The sequence below is a fragment of the Chiloscyllium punctatum genome, chromosome 24, assembly GCF_047496795.1.
Source record: "Chiloscyllium punctatum isolate Juve2018m chromosome 24, sChiPun1.3, whole genome shotgun sequence".
Lineage (NCBI taxonomy): Eukaryota > Metazoa > Chordata > Chondrichthyes > Orectolobiformes > Hemiscylliidae > Chiloscyllium > Chiloscyllium punctatum.
In genome coordinates this window covers 71,553,147-71,571,971 of record NC_092762.1, presented here as the reverse complement: position 1 = coordinate 71,571,971, position 18,825 = coordinate 71,553,147, and the positions used below count along the sequence as shown (strand labels likewise).

Sequence of the window (18,825 nt, the reverse complement as noted above, 5' to 3'; positions counted from 1 at the left end):
CCACCTCTCCCTGAACAGCTCAAGAGTGTTGGTGGACACCACGTAATCCTTCTCCAGGAACACCCGGGGCTTGAATGTAACCACAGAAGAGGGGAATCTTCTGTTTATATCTGTCAGCCAGGGTTCCCTGATTTGCCCAGGTTAACAATCCTAATCAAGGATCTCCTAGTCAAGGATCCACCTGGGCCTGGTTCCAATCACTACAATTCCTTATTCCTTTTGGCAGTGAGCACCTTCGAACAATCTTGACATAGTTAGATTAAATTTTCCTTGTGCAGTTAAATTTGCCTTGTCCAGTTTTGAGGAGCACAAAGCTCTTTCCTGTTAATTAGTTTGTCAACATAAATTAAAATTCACCTAATAGATAACTTTTCTATGAGAGATACTCGCTACTATTCAGATCAGCATTAGAGATCTGCAGCATCTGTATGTACATGGTATTTCAATTGAAAACATGCTGAACTATTCCAGATATTGAGCAAATGCTTTCAAATAACAGTCATGAAACTTCAGTGTGGGTATCTTCACACATCTCAGTCTGATCAAGATGTGCGCATAACCTTCCATCAAGTTCCAGTTAGTATTACTTTGGCATACACAGTATGGATACCTATTGTTATAGATGATATTTAAGAAGAACCCATTATTATAGTAGGACAGTACAGTATATCAAATTACAACAATGTTCACACTACCAATTTGGAGAATAGAAATTTGGGCATTTCATGCTTAGAGAATGTAACAAGCAGAGTGGATAAAGAGAGATCAGTAGATGTAATGTATTTGGATTTCCAAAAGATATCCAGTAAGGTGCCTCATAAAATGTTATTACATATGATGAGCACTCCTGGTGTTAGGGGTAATGTAGGTAGATGATTGGCTAAAAATCAAGAAAACAGAATCAGAATTAAGTAACTATGTTTCAGGTTTGATTTGGAGATGCTGGTGTTGAACTGGGGTGTACAAAGTTAAAAATTACACAACACCAGGTTTAATTGGAAGCACTAGCTTTCGGAGCACTGCTCCTTCATCAGGTGGTTGTGCATTTTAGGTTGGCATGCATAACTTGTGGAATGCCACAGGGATCAGTTCATGGGGGTAGCTTCAGCCATTTATAATCTGGATTAATCACTTGAATGAAGGGACTGAGTATGGTGTAGCCAAATTTTCTGACAGTATAAACATCAGGGGGGAAGATAAGTTGTGACTAGGACATAATGGTCTGAAAAGTGAGTAAATTTGGCAGATGAAGTATAATGTGAAAAAAATATGAGGTTTCCCATGTTGGTGGGAAAACAGAATATTTTTAAAATAGAGGCAGACTTCAGAATGGTGCAGTGGATCTGGGTGACTTTGTAGATGAAGCACAAAATATTAGCATCCAAGTACAGCAAGTAACTGGGAAGCAAAATGGTGTTTATTGAAACTGGACTGGAGTTTGAAAGGGAAGTCTAGCAACACCTTTACAGGACATTGCAGAGTACAATGTACAGATTTGATTACCTCATTCAAGGAAGGATATACTTGCAATGGAATCAATTCAGGAAATGTTCTCTAGGTTCTACGATGAAGTGATTATATTAATGTTAAAAGTTTAAGCAGGTTTGATCTATATATATTAGAGTTTAGAAGAATGAGAAGTCATCTTATGTATGTTTTGGAGAGGCTGCTTGATAGAGTAGGTATTGAGAGGATGTTTCCACTCAGGGAAATGTAGAAGAAAGGTCATGGTTTTCAAAACAAGGAGTGTCGATAAAGTGTGGTGCTGGAAAAAACACAGCAGGTCAGGCAGCAACTGAAGAGCAAGAGAATCGACGTTTCAGGCATTACCCAAAACAAGGAGTGTCCCTTTGAAACCAGAAACGAGGAAGAATTTCTTCTATCAGAAGGTCAATAACCTTTGGAATTCTCAACCACAGAGGGCAGTGGAGGCTGGGTTATTGAATATATGTAAGGCTGAGTTAGAGAGTTTTTTTTGATTTACGAAGGGGCCTAGAGTTATGGGTGGGCAGTGAGGAAAGTAGAGTTAAGGCCATAATCAGATCAGCCATGTAATTCTTGAATGGCAGAAGAGGTTTGAGGGGCCAAATGGGCTATTCCTCCTCTCTGTTCTAATTCTAAACAATGTATAGTGAAAAGAAGCAAAGAATTTATGAGCTTTTTACATGATGGGAATGGGTTGCGCAGGACGAACACACTGTCTCGTCACCTGTTTTGCTGGATACAATTCTATCTGAACCATGAGATGAAATGTTTGGTTGAGTTTGGATGCTCTGATTCCAATTCTCTGAACAATGAAGAACTGTTCAAACCATGGTGCTGATTGACATAAATGAAGCAATTTCACTGTGAGCAGTCACAAGAATGGCTGCTGTGGGAACTGAATATGTCACATTCAGCGCAATAGGGAATTCTATCTGAAAGTATGTTGCCAGAACAGCGTAGGAGGAATATTTTTCTGGATGCTATGTGTCTACTCTGACAGTGACATTTGATATGTGGTAGGAAAACTTTGTTTCTCAACTCTGCTGTCCTTCCTCAGCATGTATTAACCCCCAATTTAAAAATAAAGACCTGAATAAATATCTGTCCACACTTTCTTTGTTTGTAATATTGTATGAGGCTAGTCATGTAAACACTGAGCAAGGAAATGACTCATAGGAAATTATGTTGTGATTTATGGGTGGGGAGAATAGTGTTAATTATATTGTAATTTTGGGCAAGGTAAAGGGATCTATTATTAATAAACATGTCCCAATCCCAAGCTTTACAAACATTAAAAAAAGGAATTACCTCGTCGACTGACAGAAAATAGTTCAATTTTCTTCTTGAATGTACAGGACAACAGTGCAGCAGGGTATGCATGGATTAAAAGTGCATATAAATTTTGCAAAATAAGTACGTTATTCATCAAGAATAGACGATAAAGTAAAAGTGATGAAGTGAATTTTGTAATCAGGTGATATGTTGTGCAAGGGTCTTAGCCTGTGAGAAATCTATTATATAAACGAGATAGCATAAAACATTATGAAGATCTTTGGAAGCTTCATGATAACTACATACCTGCACTACAATTCCATCACCGTCCACTTTAAATAAACAGATGGGAGTGCATTTTTTCAAAAACAAAACATTACAAAGACTGCAATTCCACTACACCATACAGGTGGAATCATTTTTTTTATATATATGGCTAAGCCAATTCAGTTTCTGGTCAATGATAACCCTCAAGATGTTGATAGTGGTGATACCATTGAATGTTAGAGAATGTCGTTAGATTCACCAGCCAGCCTAAGTCCAGATATTGTCCAGGTCTTTCTGTATTTGGACATTGAGTGCTTCAGAATCTGAGGAGTTGTAGTTGATGCTGAACACTGTGCAATCACCATTAAGCACCCCACTTCTGACCTTATTATTGATGAAGCAGCTGAAGATGGTTGAGCCCAGGACACTACCCTGACGAGCTCAAGTCATGTCCTGGAGCTGAGATGATAGACCTGCAATAACTACAACCATTTTTGTTTGTGCCAGGTATGATTCCGACCATGAGTGGGTTTTCCTCTGATCCCACAGGTGAGGACTCCTTGATGTCACATTCAGTCAAATGTGACCTGATGTCAAAAGTAGTCATTCTTGCCTTACCTCTGAAATTTTGTCCACATTTGAACCAAGACTGTAATGAGGTCAGCAGCTGATTGACCCTGACAGAACCCAAACTGAACATTAGTAAGCCAGGGAATGATGCCTGTTTACTCAATGAGCTCCTATATAGTGAAATGGCTTTTGGGTTTTACGTGCTCATTGACGATATATCCAATATTTTGTCGCCAGGCAGTCACTTGAAGGGTCTGTGTACACTGATTGGCATGTGGATGCATTGCATTCTGGTTTCAGAAGTTGCTAACACACACCACCTCATATATCTACTACAATAGAACCTGTAAGTAAGTTATAATGATGGCGAGTGCTGAGATAGATAACTGGAAGACATCACGGATGGGCTGAAGGTGAGGGTCCCTGGAGGTTGATGGAAGGGGTATTGCAAGAAGAGAAGAGAAACGCAAAATTTAGCAGAGTGTGGAAACAGAAGCTGGTGAATTCTGCACCTTCTCAGCCCACAGCCTTTATCAGCAGCAAAGGCGTCAGAGATTGTCAGTGTTAGGGTCCTGAGCCATACCTTATTTATGCAGAGTTGATTTCCACTGTGGAAGCCATTGTCGCACAAGATGGAAGGTTGCCAAAGAGTAATCTTAGTGACAAAAGTGAACAGTTGTGCAAGTTGCGTGATGATAAATCAGTCTACAAGTCACTATAGTTGGTGAAATATTCTACTTTCTGCAGATAGAGACATAGTTCCAAGAGTGTCTCCCAACCACTTTATTGCATACAAGGGATAATGTACTGATAACCATGAAAACGAAGTGCTGTCTGTGAAAGTACAATGGTAAAATGGAAGATATATGACGCAAATTGTTTTAATTTCAGTTTCTGTGTTGTTCCAGAAATCACAATCAAAGTTGATGATTCCGAGTGTTTGTCAACGGGCAGCTATCATGACCTGGAAGCAGAGCGATTTCTTTCCACTGGTTCCACTGGTCGCAGAGTTTCTTTTAACGAAGCATCGCTATTTGATCACGGGAAGAAAACACAGGAAAAAGGGCGGAGGTACCAACTGTACTATCTCCAATATTAGAAAGATTCTAATTGACATAAATTTTGACTTCAGTCTGAGATAAATTAGTACATTCCCCCAATACATTAAAAAAAAATCGAATCTATTCTGGAGCAAAATGGGCTTATGGTAGCAGAGCAAACTGACACATAGTGAGACACATAGATAGCAGAACCTCACACATATATGCAATAAAGGCACATTTGAAAGGCAAAATACTTATGATATAATGGTTAAGCATTAAAACAATGGGCGTCCTTGTTTGATGGTTAGAAATTCTTATTCCTTGAAGAACTGAAGAATAATTTTATAATCAATCTGAAGTCAGCCCACATTAAGTCTTGGGTTTGTTCTGTCATTCAGTTAGATCATGGCTGATGTGCTTTTTAATTCCATTCTGACTAAGTTCCTTAAGCCTGATCTGATAATAATCTACCAATCTCAGTTTGGAAGTTTTCAATCGATCTCCACATTCCATGTTGATCTTTTTTCACAACACTGTCCTCTCACTACTTTACTTGTTAGATTTATATTTTTTTATTTTTGGATTTCTTTGGCATGCAGATGCATTGGTGTCCTTATCATGATTGATCTTGAATACAAACCCTTTTAGAAGTGCTGTATTTGGAATTGACCCCAGATGGTCCCACTTGTGCATGCAGATAAATTATAGAAGATACCATGGAAGAAGTGTTGCAAAGCAAGTGTGAAGGGATTAATAAATCAGTTACCTGAGGTCAGGACTGATTGTAAGTTCAGGCACATTTGTTCAGCTGTGGCTGGCTGAAAGACTATAACGAGAAATTGCATCCGCTTTAATGGCTCTTAGAAAATGCAGTAGAATGGCTTATAAAAAAGGCTAGGATATGTCTTGGTGATTTGGATGGTTAAATATTTACTTGGTGCAATAATTTTTGTATCGCTTTCTGTTTTCAGTGAATTAGTTTTACAGGACACATCAGTGGTGAAAAGTGTATGTTGACACACAGGCTGGCTGACCCTGATAATTCATAAATGACGAGTGCGCAGCTCTCACAACTGAGCAATGCAACAAAATATAAAACTAGGCTGGCAGGCTTAGTCAGATCAGTTAATGCTTGTTTGTAACAGAATATCTATTCATAGAACAATTCATTTTTGGAAATGAATACAGAGTAGCAGTTTTATTGAGGAAGTGAGCTGTCATCATAAAGCATTAGAAGTGACTAGTTCTGGCCAAGTCTAAAATGTAATTCCTGTAATCACTTCCATGTACCCATTTATCATCGTTTGTTTTTGCGGTGAAATATTTTCACGGGTTAATGTTTTACATACATCCGAAGGAGATTCGGAAGGTTCAGTTTTATGGCCTCTCTCATGGCAAGTTTAGAGATAGGAAAAACATTTAACGAGGCCAAATAGATACACTGTCTCCATTAAGTCAGGGCAGAAAAGCCCATGGTCAAAATCCCTACCCTGCCACCAACTCAGGCCCTTAATTGGACAATTAATGACCACTGAAGGGCCTCATGCCAGTGGGCATTAACCTAGTAGCAAGTGAGTCTGCCAACATGCACGGTGCCCAATGGGTAAAACTGCTTGTTTGCTGCCTAGAAGGTGCAGTGGTGGGGTGGGCAGTGGTTAGGGGAGGGTCTCTGGTCCAAAGTGTCTGTAAAGGAGGTGACATTGGGAAAGGGAAAGGCATGCTCCAGCCCACTGTGTCAGTTGCACTTCCCCATGACCCTAACCTCCCCCAACAAGCTCTTCCTGCCATTAACCACCCATGACCTGGCTCGCTTTTCAACCCTAGGGCACTCAATTCCATGTTTTTCCATGGCTTCCCCTTTGGCTGTGCAGCCCTCTGCTTAGCTTACAGCTATCATGGAAACATGAAATGCCTACAGTGTGGAAGCAGGCCATTTGACCCATCGAGTCCGTCCAAAGACCGTCCCACCCTGACCCATCCTTCTACCCTGTTCCTGTGACCCTGCATTTCCCAATGGCCAATCCACCTAACCTGCACATCTTTGGACTGTGAGAGGAATCTGGAGCACCCGGAGGAAACCCATGCAGACACAGGGAGAACGTGCAGGTTAAGTCCACACAGACATACCTAGCCAGAGCTGATCTTGACATTGAGGAGAAAGTGAGGACTGCAGATGCTTAAGGGCTTATGCCCGAAACGTCGATTCTCCTGTTCCTTGGATGCTGCCTGACCTGCTGCGCTTTTCCAGCAACACATTTTCAGCTCTGATCTTGACATTCCCTCCTCCAACTTAATTGGTGTGAGTAGCAAAGATGCAAAACACTGTACAGCCTGCTGTCCCATTTGATTAAATAGACACCTCCTCCCAATCGGCCAGCTCACTCATGAGTTATGGGGAGATTAAAATCCACATTGTGTTGCTGTTTTTAATTCTTGGCCTGCAGTCTATTCCTGTACTGAGAAATGTGATAAGGAGCAGCCTCTGAATTTCTGCTTCAAATGCAATTCAGGCAATCCACACCTGGGTAATTAGTGCAAGTTAAATTAGCATCTTAGTAAAGATCCTTATCAAACCTCAAAAACCTCCAACCAGAACTTTGATTTTCACTTTCAGACATTGAATTTTCCGCAGTTCACGTTTTTTATTCTAGCTGCCTATTCTGTTGCAACTTCTTTTCCCCCCATTCTTTCCACATTCTCTCCATTGTAATTGCAGCTGTCGCATAGAATATGATGGATGGATGGCACCTGACAGCAGCTTCAGGCAAACGCCTTTAGGTGCCTTCACTCCTCCTCCTTGGAAATAAACCTTCCATGCTCTTAATGGACCAGACAATAACTGCAATTTGCCCCATTAATTCTATGCAAAATTTGTGCTCCTTGATATCTTTTCAGGTGTATAAAATGGAAATTGGGATTATTCTTGGAAATTGGTACTACTGTATATCTTCAAAGCCAATACTTACAACTGCTGCGCACCCTGTGAATTAGTGTCATAAGGACTGGTTAAATGCAAAGCATACTATAAATTAAACTCTAATTTGTAGTCAGGATGTAACAAGGTTTGCTTTTCATAGCAAGATACCTGGCTGCCTTATGCACAGTATAATAAATTATAATGCTAATTATTTTGCCTCAAGACTTGGGATCAAATCCAGGGAAGGAACATTTCTTTTATTAGGGATTTTAACTCTTTCGACAGTGTATTAGAGCTACCGTTGAATAGTGGTAAATTCTTTCACATTCGCATTTTATCAGCTGGATATGGCTCTGAAATTTCATAGGGATTGTTCTGATTTCCCACCAATTAAGCAGACAGCCTAGAGAAATGCCAGATGTGTAATTTTCCAAAAACAGCTCGTCAGGTCTTCAAGTTTGGTTAGAGCATGAATAGCAGAGCCCTTAAGTCTACAACGTTCTGAGTCTTTAGAAATAACTTAAGTTACTAGCTATAAAACATTTCAGTATTTCATAAAACATTCCACACCTTTCAGTATTCATGTCCTTCAAAAGATAAAAAGAGAAAATTTGCAAGGAGGTTGCACTCCTGATGACTGCATCCTGATATAATTGGACTTGTCTGTAATTCCGTAAATGGGGGAACATCCAGCCTCCACTCACATTCAAGACTTGTGTATGAATCATCGTCCATTGGCAAGAAAATATCTTGCATGGGAAACTGCAGCTCTCCAAATGTGACAAGGGGACAGGAGAATGGTGCAGAAAAACTGGATAATAAAAATGACATGGCGCAGATCTTCCATGGAGCAACAGTCATCATCAGATTGAACCTTCACTTGAACAGTTGCCCATCCCAAAACTCTTCCCAATTTTTGGCCAGGTCCTTTGAGTCCAGTTTCTTGGAAAATATGGAGTGCACTGTCTCACAGAAAGCACCGTCTTAGAACTCTGATGTTGTAGAGGAGATTGGGCACAGCCCCTTTATTTATGGCATTAACTGCTGTTAGGCAGGTTTAAATGTCCAGTGTAAATGTCAGTAAGTAGGTAAATGAATGAGTAGGTGATTTGAGTTGGGGAATAGGATGTGACAAGTGGCTAGGGTGGCACATGAGTGGGGTGGTGTGAAGGCTAGGGTACTAGGTTGCTGAGGTGGCTAGGTTCCTTGTTGAAGAGGGTGACATTTGGGTTAGTAGCAGGTGAAGTGAATAGTGGGTGGTGAGGATGACAGACGGGACTGGCAGATGGGAGGAGTGCAGGGTGAATGGATAGGTGGCTGAGTGGGTCGTTGGGTTTGGAATTTAGTCAAGATGTGGGGGCTAGTCAAGTCAGCTTGAGGGAATGTTAGATCCCCAGACTGGTCTGGTAGTGGAAAGGCTTGTCAGCTCACACTGACAGAAAGTCTGTTGGGTTCATCAGGGAGCAGGGACTAGTCAGGTAGACTTGTAGAGTCAAAGAGGAGAAAGTGAGGACTGCAGATGCTGGAGATTAGAGTCAAAAAGTGTGGTACTGGAAAAGCACAACAGTCAGGCAGCATCCAAGGAGCAGGAGAGTTGATGTTTTGGGCATAAGCCCTTCATCAGGAATGTGTGGGGAGGGAGGAAATAGGGGCTGAGGGATAAATAGGGAGGTGGGCAGGGGTGTGCAAGGTAGCTGGGAATAGGAAAATGAAGATGGAGAATGATACTGATAGTCAGAGGGGCAGGTGGAGCAAAAAGGTGGGAAGGAAAATGGACAGGTAGGATAGTTCAAGAGAGCAGTGCTGAGTTGGAGATTTTGATCTGGGATGAGTAGGGGGGGAGGGGAGCTAAGGAAACTGATGAAGCCGACGTTGATGCCATGTGGTTGAAGGGTCCCAAGGTGGAAGATGAGGTGTCCTTCCTCCAGTCGTTGAGTGGCTTGGATTTGGTGGAGGAGGCCTTGGACTTGCATGTCTTTGTGGCGTGGGAGGGGGAGTTGAAGTGGTTGGCCATAGGGTGGTGGGGTTGTTGGGTGCGTGTGTTCCAGAGGTGTAGCATTCCACAAGTTGCTGTCCTGTCTCTCCAACATAAAGGAGACCACAGGGGAGAGGGAATGGTCTGTGCAGAATGCAGATAGGGGTGGTGGTGGGATCTGATTATAGGTGTTGGAAATGGAAGATAATGTGCTGCGTCTGGAGATTAGTGGTGAGAATGGTGAGAACCAGGGGTGTCCTCACGTGGAACTGGTCCTCTCCCTCAACAGCTTCTCCTTCAAATCCGCTCACTTCCTTCAGACCAAAGGGATAGCCATGGGCCCCACCTATGCCTGCCTCTTTGTAGGATACTTGGAACAGTCCATCTTCCATACAGTTACACCGGCACCATCCCCCACCTCTTCCTCCGTTACATTGATGAGTGTATCGATGCCACTTCGTGCTCTCATGAGGAGGTAGACAGTTCATACACTTCACAAACATCTTCCACCCTGACCACAAGTTCACCTGGACCGTCTCAGATACCTCCCTCCCTTTCCTAGACCTCTCCATCTCCAGCGACTAACTCAATACAGACATCTACTTCAAACCCACCGACTCCCACAACTACCTGGACGACACCTCCTCCCACACCACCACCTCCACTATCCTTTACTCCCAATTCCTCTGCCCCCACTGTATCTGCTCCCAGGAGGAGCAATTCCACTCCAGAACATCCAAGATGGCCTCCTATTTCAAGGACCACAATTTCCCCTCCCACATGATCAACAGAAGCCCTCCAGCATATCTCCTCCACTTCCAACACCTCAGCCCTTCAAATCCACCCCCACCCACACGCCCCTTCAACCGCAGCAAGGATAGAAACTCCTTGGTCCTAATCTTCCACCCCACTAATCTCTGGATACAGCACATTATCCTCCACCATTTCCAGTACCTACAGTTAAACCCCACCACCAGAGATATATTTCCCTCCCCACCCCTATAAGCATTCTGCAGAGACCATTTCCTCTGCGACTCCCTTGTTAAGTCCACGCCCCCCACCAAACCACCCTCCACTTCCGGCACCTTCCCTTGCTGCTGCAAAAGGTGTAAAATCTGCACCCACATCACCTCCATCCAACGTCCCAAAGGATCTTTTCACAACTGGCAGAAATTTTCCTACACATCCAAACACCTCATCTACTGAGTCCATTGCTCTTGATGTGGTCTCCTCTACATTGAGGAGACAGGACACCAACTCATGGAATGTTTCAGGGAACATCTCTGGGGTACATACACCCAACAACCCCACCACCCTGTGGCTGACCACTTCAACTCCCCCTTCAACTCCCCCAAGTACATACAGGTCCTGGTCCTCCTCCACCGCCAAAGCCAAGCCAACTGACAACTGGAGGAAAAACACCTCATCTTCTGCCTTCAACCACACGGCATCAATGTTGACTTCACCAGTTTCCTTAGCTCCCCTCCCCCCACCTCATCCCAGATCAAAATCTCCAACTCGGCACCACCCTCTTGAACTGTCCTACCTGTCCATCTCCCTTCCCAACTATCTGCTCCACACTCTCCTCTGACCTATCACCATCAACCCCCAACTGCATCCACCTATCGCCTTCTCAGCTACCTTCCCCCCCAACCCCCATCCTCTGATTTATCTTTCAGTGAAAAGACATCAAAGGGACCTAAGAGGCATTTTTTTCAAGCACAGGGTGTTGCATGTGTGATATGAGTTGCCAGAGGAAGTAGTGGAGGCTGGTACAATTGCAACATTTAAAAGGCATCTTGACAGTTACATGAGTAGGAAGGGTTTATAGGGATATGGGCCAAATGCTGGCAAATGGGATTAGATTAATTTAGGATATCTCGTCGGCATGGATGAGTTAGACCTCTCTGTGACTCTGTCACTTTATATAGCATTCTATCATGTTGCTCAGAAACAGTTTCAAATATTTTTGACGTGACTATATAGACAAACATGGCAGCTCTGATATACACAGTAAGATCCCACCCACAAATTAACAGTGTTTATCACTGATACCATTTAAAACTTGATTGCTCTTTGAGGTACTTGTTAAGGAAGGACTGTTGTCCAAGATCATTGGTGTTCTCTGAAGATTATGTGGAGATCTCGCCATCTAAATAAGCAGGAAAATGAGACTTCAATTCAACATTCAATCTGAAGGGCAACATGGCCCGGGTGTCCTTGGAGAAGGAGCACGCGGGTGTCCACTGACACCCTGGAGTTGTGACTGGCCACTTGTGTGTTTCCTTCCCTGCTGGAAAGATCGGACCATTTCTGTGACTGTGCAAGGACTGTTCCTGTTCCTGTTCCTGTTGCTGCTTGGGGCCTGCCTCCCTGCTGCTGCCTGGGGCTTGCCTTGGGGCCCCACCCCAGGACTTCCACCACCACCACTGCTGCTGTGGCCTGAGGAGAGGCCTGCCTCTACTGCTGCTGCTGCCCGAGGCCTGCCTCCGCCTTTGCTGCCTGGGACTCGCCTTGGGGCCCCTCCCCAGGACCTCCACCACCACCACAAAAAAAAAAGAATGAAGGGCAACATCTCCAGCTATGAGGTTTAAGTGATAATAAACAACACTTTCACTTAAAAGTGCTTTTAACAGTACAGAATGTTCCAAGACACTCCACTAGAGTATAATCAAATGTAATTTAACATTGTGCCACATAAAGAGATATCAGGGGACTCAGCTAAAAGCTAAGCGACAGATATAGGTTTTGAGGAGCAGAGAGATGTAGAGAGCATTAAGGAGGAATTCTAGAAGGTGGGGATTAGCCAGTTGACTGTGCAGCTGCCACTTGTGAGATAATGGAAGTTAAAATTGAGCAAGAGGCCAGAATGGGAGGAGCACAGATCTCAGAAGGTGTAAGTCTGGAAGAAGTTACAGAGACAAGACATACAGAGGCCATAGAGGATTTGGACAAAAAGGTGAGAATTTTAAATTTGAGGCATTGTTGGGCAAAAAGCCAGTGCTGGTCAGTGAACACAAGAATGATGTGAGAATAATATTGCGTGCAAGTAAAGATACCACAAGCAGAGTTTCTGGAGGAGCTGAGGTTTATGGACTGTAAAATGTGAGAGATTAGCAAAGAGAGTGTCAGAATAATTCAAATAATGATTTAAAAACACCTGATTCAGGAATTTTCTGACCCAGAGGCGAAAAAAGCTATCTGCTGAACCATGCTACATGAGGGGGCCTCAATAAAAAAAGATAAAACAGTACATGATCAATTTACTCAAATATCACAGCTAGTAAGGAGAAAACATAGAGCCACAAATCAGTAAATCCAGCATTGTCAGCAATCGTGGCTTTATTACAGGTACCATGAATATAAAGGGTAAAAGTTCTTTTGAGTTCAGGTTAGTCATTAATAAATAAATGTCATTTAGAAAACGAAGCATAGAATTGACAATTATGAAGTAAAATTTATTTTTAAATTTGATAATTAATTTGATTCTTTCACAATGTGAAATGATATATTTGAAAAGAATCACAAATCAGAAATGGCAACCTTTTTCTCACTTTTAATAGTGATTCACCAATTATCCTGTGGGAGACAAGACTGATCAAAAGGGAAGATGTTGCTCTGTTTGCTACTTATATCAAGGCTGTTAAACCTGGGGCAGGAGTTTGGCTCTGGAAGCAGGCAGGCACAACATTTCCTGATGTATAGGCTCCCTGACAGTGTCCAACTCCTGAAGATTTCTTGGGCGCAGGTTTAAGTGGGGAATGGATCACAAGCAGCGGCTAACTTGTTAACGCAATTAAGATGCTAATTAAAACCACCGATCCACGACTAACCAGAATTTTCCGGTTGCACTCCACACAACATTAAAAAACTTGACAGGTTGAGTTGAAATGAAAAGAGAAGGCACTAGAGAACCTCAGCAGGTCAGGCAACATCTGTGGAGAGAGAAACAGAGTTAGAATTTCAAGGCCAATATAACGTCTTCAGAACTGATCTAGAACTCTTTGCTTCAGAATCACTTTGAGACTCCAATTTAGCCATGTACTCATTTGGTTATAGATGTGCCATAAGGTCAGTCTTTAAAGATACTCTCCCTTTCACAATGGCAGCCTGGCAACCACCATAATTTATTTTCTTCAGTTTTCCAAAACATGTCTCGAGCTGGAGAAGGGCTTATACCCGAAACATCGATTCTCCTGTTCCTTGGATGCTGCCTGACCTGCTGCGCTTTTCCAGCAACACATTTTCAACATCCTCTTTGTCCCTTACCTGAAACAGTGGGATGGAACACCATCAGTGCTGGAATAAATACAAAAGCAGCTAGGAAAACTCAATGGATCAGGTAGCAGCTGTGGAGAGAAACAGTATTAACATTTCATATCGATGCTCTTTTATTAAGACTGGACTGTATAGTATTCATTGCTGAAATGCTTCATATTGGCCCTCCAACTTCAAGGGCCCACTGGGTCTCCTTAATTGGAAATTGAATACCTGGTTCTGGCCAATAATTGTCCAATCCTGCAAAAATCTCCATCGGCCAACTATTCCAAACACGATGTGCATACTACATTTGATCCTGACACCGAGGTCCTGATCCCAAAAGGAGCAGCCTGTCTCCTGTATCAGTTGGAGATCAGAGGTCACTCACTTGCAGTGAGAGTCAGAAATTGATCTGTTCAAGTCAGCAGTGTTCTCTTTGTGCTGAGATATTTAACTGAAGTTCCTGTGAAGTGAATATAAGAGATTCTTCTAAGTGAAGAAGATCAGGAAAGCTGTCTCTGATATCGTGTCAACATTTATGCCTCAACCAGCAATGACAATAGATTTTCTTGACATTATCACTTTGCTGTTTGTGGGACCTTACTGTGCATCCTACATTACAATGCTGTGGTGCTTCCTACATTACTTTGGAGACTGCACTTCAAAAATATTTCAGTGGTTGTGAACCGCCAACCTGAGACATATCAATACAAGTCTTTCTTTTCTCAGTTATCTTAAGCAGGCTGATAATTTTGATGAATTGGGGACAGAGCACTTTGACCTCTGTGCTTCAATCAAATTGTTGAAAATACCCACATCCTACATACCTCCCTAGAGATACTAAATGGAATATAGTGTTCATGACAGGACTGTCACATGCCAGCTGTAGAACTAGTGGGAGGCTTGCATCATCTCTATTGGGGAAGATCCACCAGAATTGAGTGCCCATCGGGACATCATAAGGTGGAAGTGCGAAGGCAGTGGGGTATCGAGCCCACATCCTCCAACCTGATTAAATGCACCCCCAGTGCCAACTCCAAACATGTCACTAGGGAGAAGGGAACAGTAAATTCCACCCACTTGAACAAAATGATAACGTGAAAGACATTATTAATGTATAAACTTATGCATAAATTTGTTACTCGTATGTTTTATGGAAAACAGGAACATTATACTTATATTTATATAGAACTGCATCAGCACTTGGGATAAAAGCATTATTAGAGTTCTTCAGCTTATTAGTTCTTCAGTTTATTACTAAATAGTTTTGCCTTGCAGGCTACAAATTCCTATTTGGTTAGCAGACAGTTGGATGATCTGTTGAAATTGGCTGTTGAGTTTCAGCCCTGATGTGGCTTCTCTAACTATACTTCTGTATTATTTAAAACCTGCACGATTGAACAAATGTTTTCCTCAATGATCAGTTTTGAATCTATCCAAATGTAGTACTAGTGAAAAAATAATTTCTCATATCAACTATCAGTTAATTTTGTGTAGCTTTATAGATCACAACTTTGAGGTTTTAGGAAAATTGTCAGAAACATTGTCTTTGTGAAAGAGTAACATTGACATCATTCGTATGAAAGGATGAGGAGAATCAACCAACTCTTATTGGTATCAAAAGAATTAATGGTAGATGAGATTAGTTGTATTTCTACTCAAAGCAGTCAAAGCAGCCCAAATTCAATGATAGAAGGAATATTGTTATAATTGATTCAGATAGACAACTAAAGGGTTAAAATGACTGGCTTACAAGGGGTCATTTAGAACGACAAGAGGCAGATGTTTCTTCCAACTGTATTGACATCTGTTTAATAACTGGAAGCAGAATGCATGCACTAACTCTCTCTAATTCACATTCTACAATTTTCAGTCTGTGTAACACCAGTAGGGACGCTTAATGTAAATTTTGGTGTAAATATAAAAGGACATTTCTTTTGGGCAAATCAGGAACTTTATCAGACTGGAAAGATATGCTGAGGAATGTGCAAGGATAGGTTACACTAATTTACCATAAACATAAATGTCTAAAATTAAGAATTGAGGGAACAATAACAAAATTGCTAATGATGCCAAATTGAGTGATGCAGCAAAATATGATAAGGAATATGTGAGAGACTGAATTTGGACATAAGCCAGGAGGGTAGGCACAAAGAAAGCAGATGTTGTTCCAATATAAGAAAGATAAGAAGCCAAGCTTAATTCTTTGTGTTATACTAGAGGAATGGAATATAAAAGCAAGAGCATTGGAGCCAACCTTAAATGGGCATTATTTGAAACATTTGTAGTTTCAGGACCCCAACATAGAAAGGTTAAAAGAAAAATGTACAAAGCATAATCTAAAATTATTAGGATGTTACTGGGGCAAAGCGGATATGGTTATGAAGAGAGACTTACAAGATTGGAACATCTTAATAAAACTAGGAAAGTTAGTTTTGGAGGGTCCCATGGTGATGCCGACCCAATAGAGGAACTCAAGGTCATCAAGAGCAAAACTGTGGTGGATGCAGTTCAATGTAGAGAAATTTGAGGTGGTTCACATTGGAGTAAGAAAGAGAAAATGGAATATGTTCTACTTGTCAAAAGGCTTAAAAACTGTAAACTATCAAATGGATCATAGTGTCACAAAAAACTTTGCACCAACAGTAATCAAAAATGTCAATAGATTAATGGCCCCATGAAAATCAATTATTCATGTGCTGCTTTCTGCCCATGTAGAGACCAGCATATTGCTGCTGCTGAATGTCAAATTCAAACAATTTGGTGTTTCAAATTCATAGCCACTGCAACACCATCGTTTCACTTTTGACTTATGATGGCAGAAGAGATATGACTTGCACATTCCTCATTTCAACTCTGAATCTGCTTGGGTTTCAGAGCTTCAAGAATAACAGCATAAAAATGATTGTTTCCAATTGTAACAGATGGATACTGAATACTTTCATGTCATATTTCCTGTGTTTGCCAATTTAACAAAGCAGTAACTCATTTGAAGTAAATGGATTAACAACACCACTGAAATAGCAACAGTGAAATGCCAAACATTAAGCACTTGTCTAGTATTATCACCAACAGTTGTTTCTGAATGCATTTCACAGGACAGTCTCAGGAATAAGGTGTTATGTTATTTTTAATTGAGGTAAAGCATGAAATCCCACACTTACAGCAAAAAATGCCTCACATTGCAAGGGTCATGGATAGGACTGCAGCATTGCAGCTCAGTTATCCCACCCAAATGCTTCATGAGTGCAGTCTTCCTGGAGCAGAACAGAAGGGCCCAATTTACCCAAATGTCTTTTGTTGTGGATCGAGCTTAAAGCAGTGTGATAATCAGGCTGGTCAAAAGAAAAATCACAAGAGCTACATTTCCAACATGATTTGGCTCATAGCAGAATGAAAACCTTTTCTTTTATTCTGTTCTTCACTTAGATACACTCTGACGGAAGGAGATTTTCACCATTTAAAGAATGCTCGATTAACCCATTTGCACATTTCACCTCCTTCTTTGAAAATAGTAACAATTCACGAATGTGAATCAAGTGAGAACAACAGCTTGGCAATGACTACCCAGGCTCCATCTTCCTCCAAAACCAACCTTTCCATTTTCCAGGCAAGTACCAGTTCATTGTCATGAGTGATCTTATATTGCTAAGAAATGCTGTGAAAGGAAAATACCTTTAAGGTTAATTTCCAGTGTTACAGCTAATGTCTTTAAAAGTAATGTCATGATTGACTTCTATATTCAAATAAGTGGTATTTTGCTGACAGCCCACGAATAAGTTGGTGTGTGTGGCAGCTGATGGTTCAGATGTCGCACTTTTCGTCTTGATTCTCACAAATTTGAATTGTAACCTTAGATGCCATTCAGGTTTACCTGTCCTCAGTGATGGGTAGAGAACTGGCAGTAAATTCCTCCAAGCAGAATTGCATTTGTGTAAGTATTGTAGAAGGTGATAAATTATTGCTGAGGAAGAGGGTGGGGGGCAGGGAACAAGCAGCATTGATGACAGTAGTGACTATCATTATGAAGGACTGTCAGTTGCTCACAAATAGCCTGGAGCAACAAGGACGCCTGAAATAGATTGAAATTCCAGCAATACTGTTGATGTTATGAGAGTCATCTCATATTTGGGCTAAAAGGTATGTGGTGTTATTGCCAGCCAGAGGACTTTTTCATTTTACAAACTGGCCCTACAGATTTGGCTTTCTTTTCATTCAAGTGACAGACGAAAATAGCCAGGTAATACAATGGGCCTGAATTGGTTTGGAAGTGCAGTGGATCCATGCCATGTTTGTTTTATTTTATACCATGGAGCACCTGTTTCAGTATTTCGGAACATGTAATGGAAAAATATGAGGATAGTCAATGAAGAGTCTTCGCGATTATAACTGTCAGAAAAGAAAGCTAAACACCTTATATTTAAAATTATTTGTCTATTACCTTTCCCTTTGTAATATTTATTTGAAAATTAAATGGCTAAAATTTAGTTAGGAAGTAAACAGCGGAACAGACTCAGGGGTTAATTGCCTAGTCCTAGTTCTTATATGGAATCCCTTCAGTGTTGAAACAGGCCCTTTGGCCCAACAAGTCCATACCAACCCTCTGAAGAGTAACCCACCCAGACCCATTCCCCTACATTTACCCCTGACTAATACACCCTGAACACTGTGGGACAATTTAGCATGGCCAATTCACCTAACCTGCATATCTTTGAATAATGGGAGGAAACCGGAGCAGCCGGAGGAAACCCATGCAGACATGGGGAGAATGTGCAAACTCCACCCAGACAGTCGCCCGAGGCTGGAATCAAACATGGGTTCCTGGCACTGTGAGGCAGCTGAGCCACCCTGCTGCTCCTGAAAGAAAGAATTAAGCTAAGCAATATCAAGGAAATGGCTGTCAAGAAAGTGAAGACATTGATTGATGTATTCCAGAACTCACTGGATTCTGGAAGGTTTCCAGTGGTTTGGAATACTTCCAATGTGATTTTCTTGTTCAAGAAGGCAAGGAGACAGAAAAGCAAAAATCTATAGAT

The 18,825-nt window shown here is 41.6% G+C and overlaps 1 protein-coding gene across 7 annotated transcripts in view; it reads left to right on the top strand.

Moving 5' to 3' along the window:
* Nucleotides 1–18,825, top strand: part of cbarpb (CACN subunit beta associated regulatory protein b) — a 199,607-nt gene that overhangs the window by 132,425 nt on the left and 48,357 nt on the right. For all 7 annotated transcript variants that reach the window (XM_072594166.1, XM_072594162.1, XM_072594163.1 and 4 more), the window contains 2 exons: nt 4,503–4,665; nt 17,219–17,399. In XM_072594166.1, the coding sequence (XP_072450267.1) occupies nt 4,503–4,665; nt 17,219–17,399 (344 nt within the window). The remainder of the gene's footprint in view (nt 1–4,502; nt 4,666–17,218; nt 17,400–18,825) is intronic.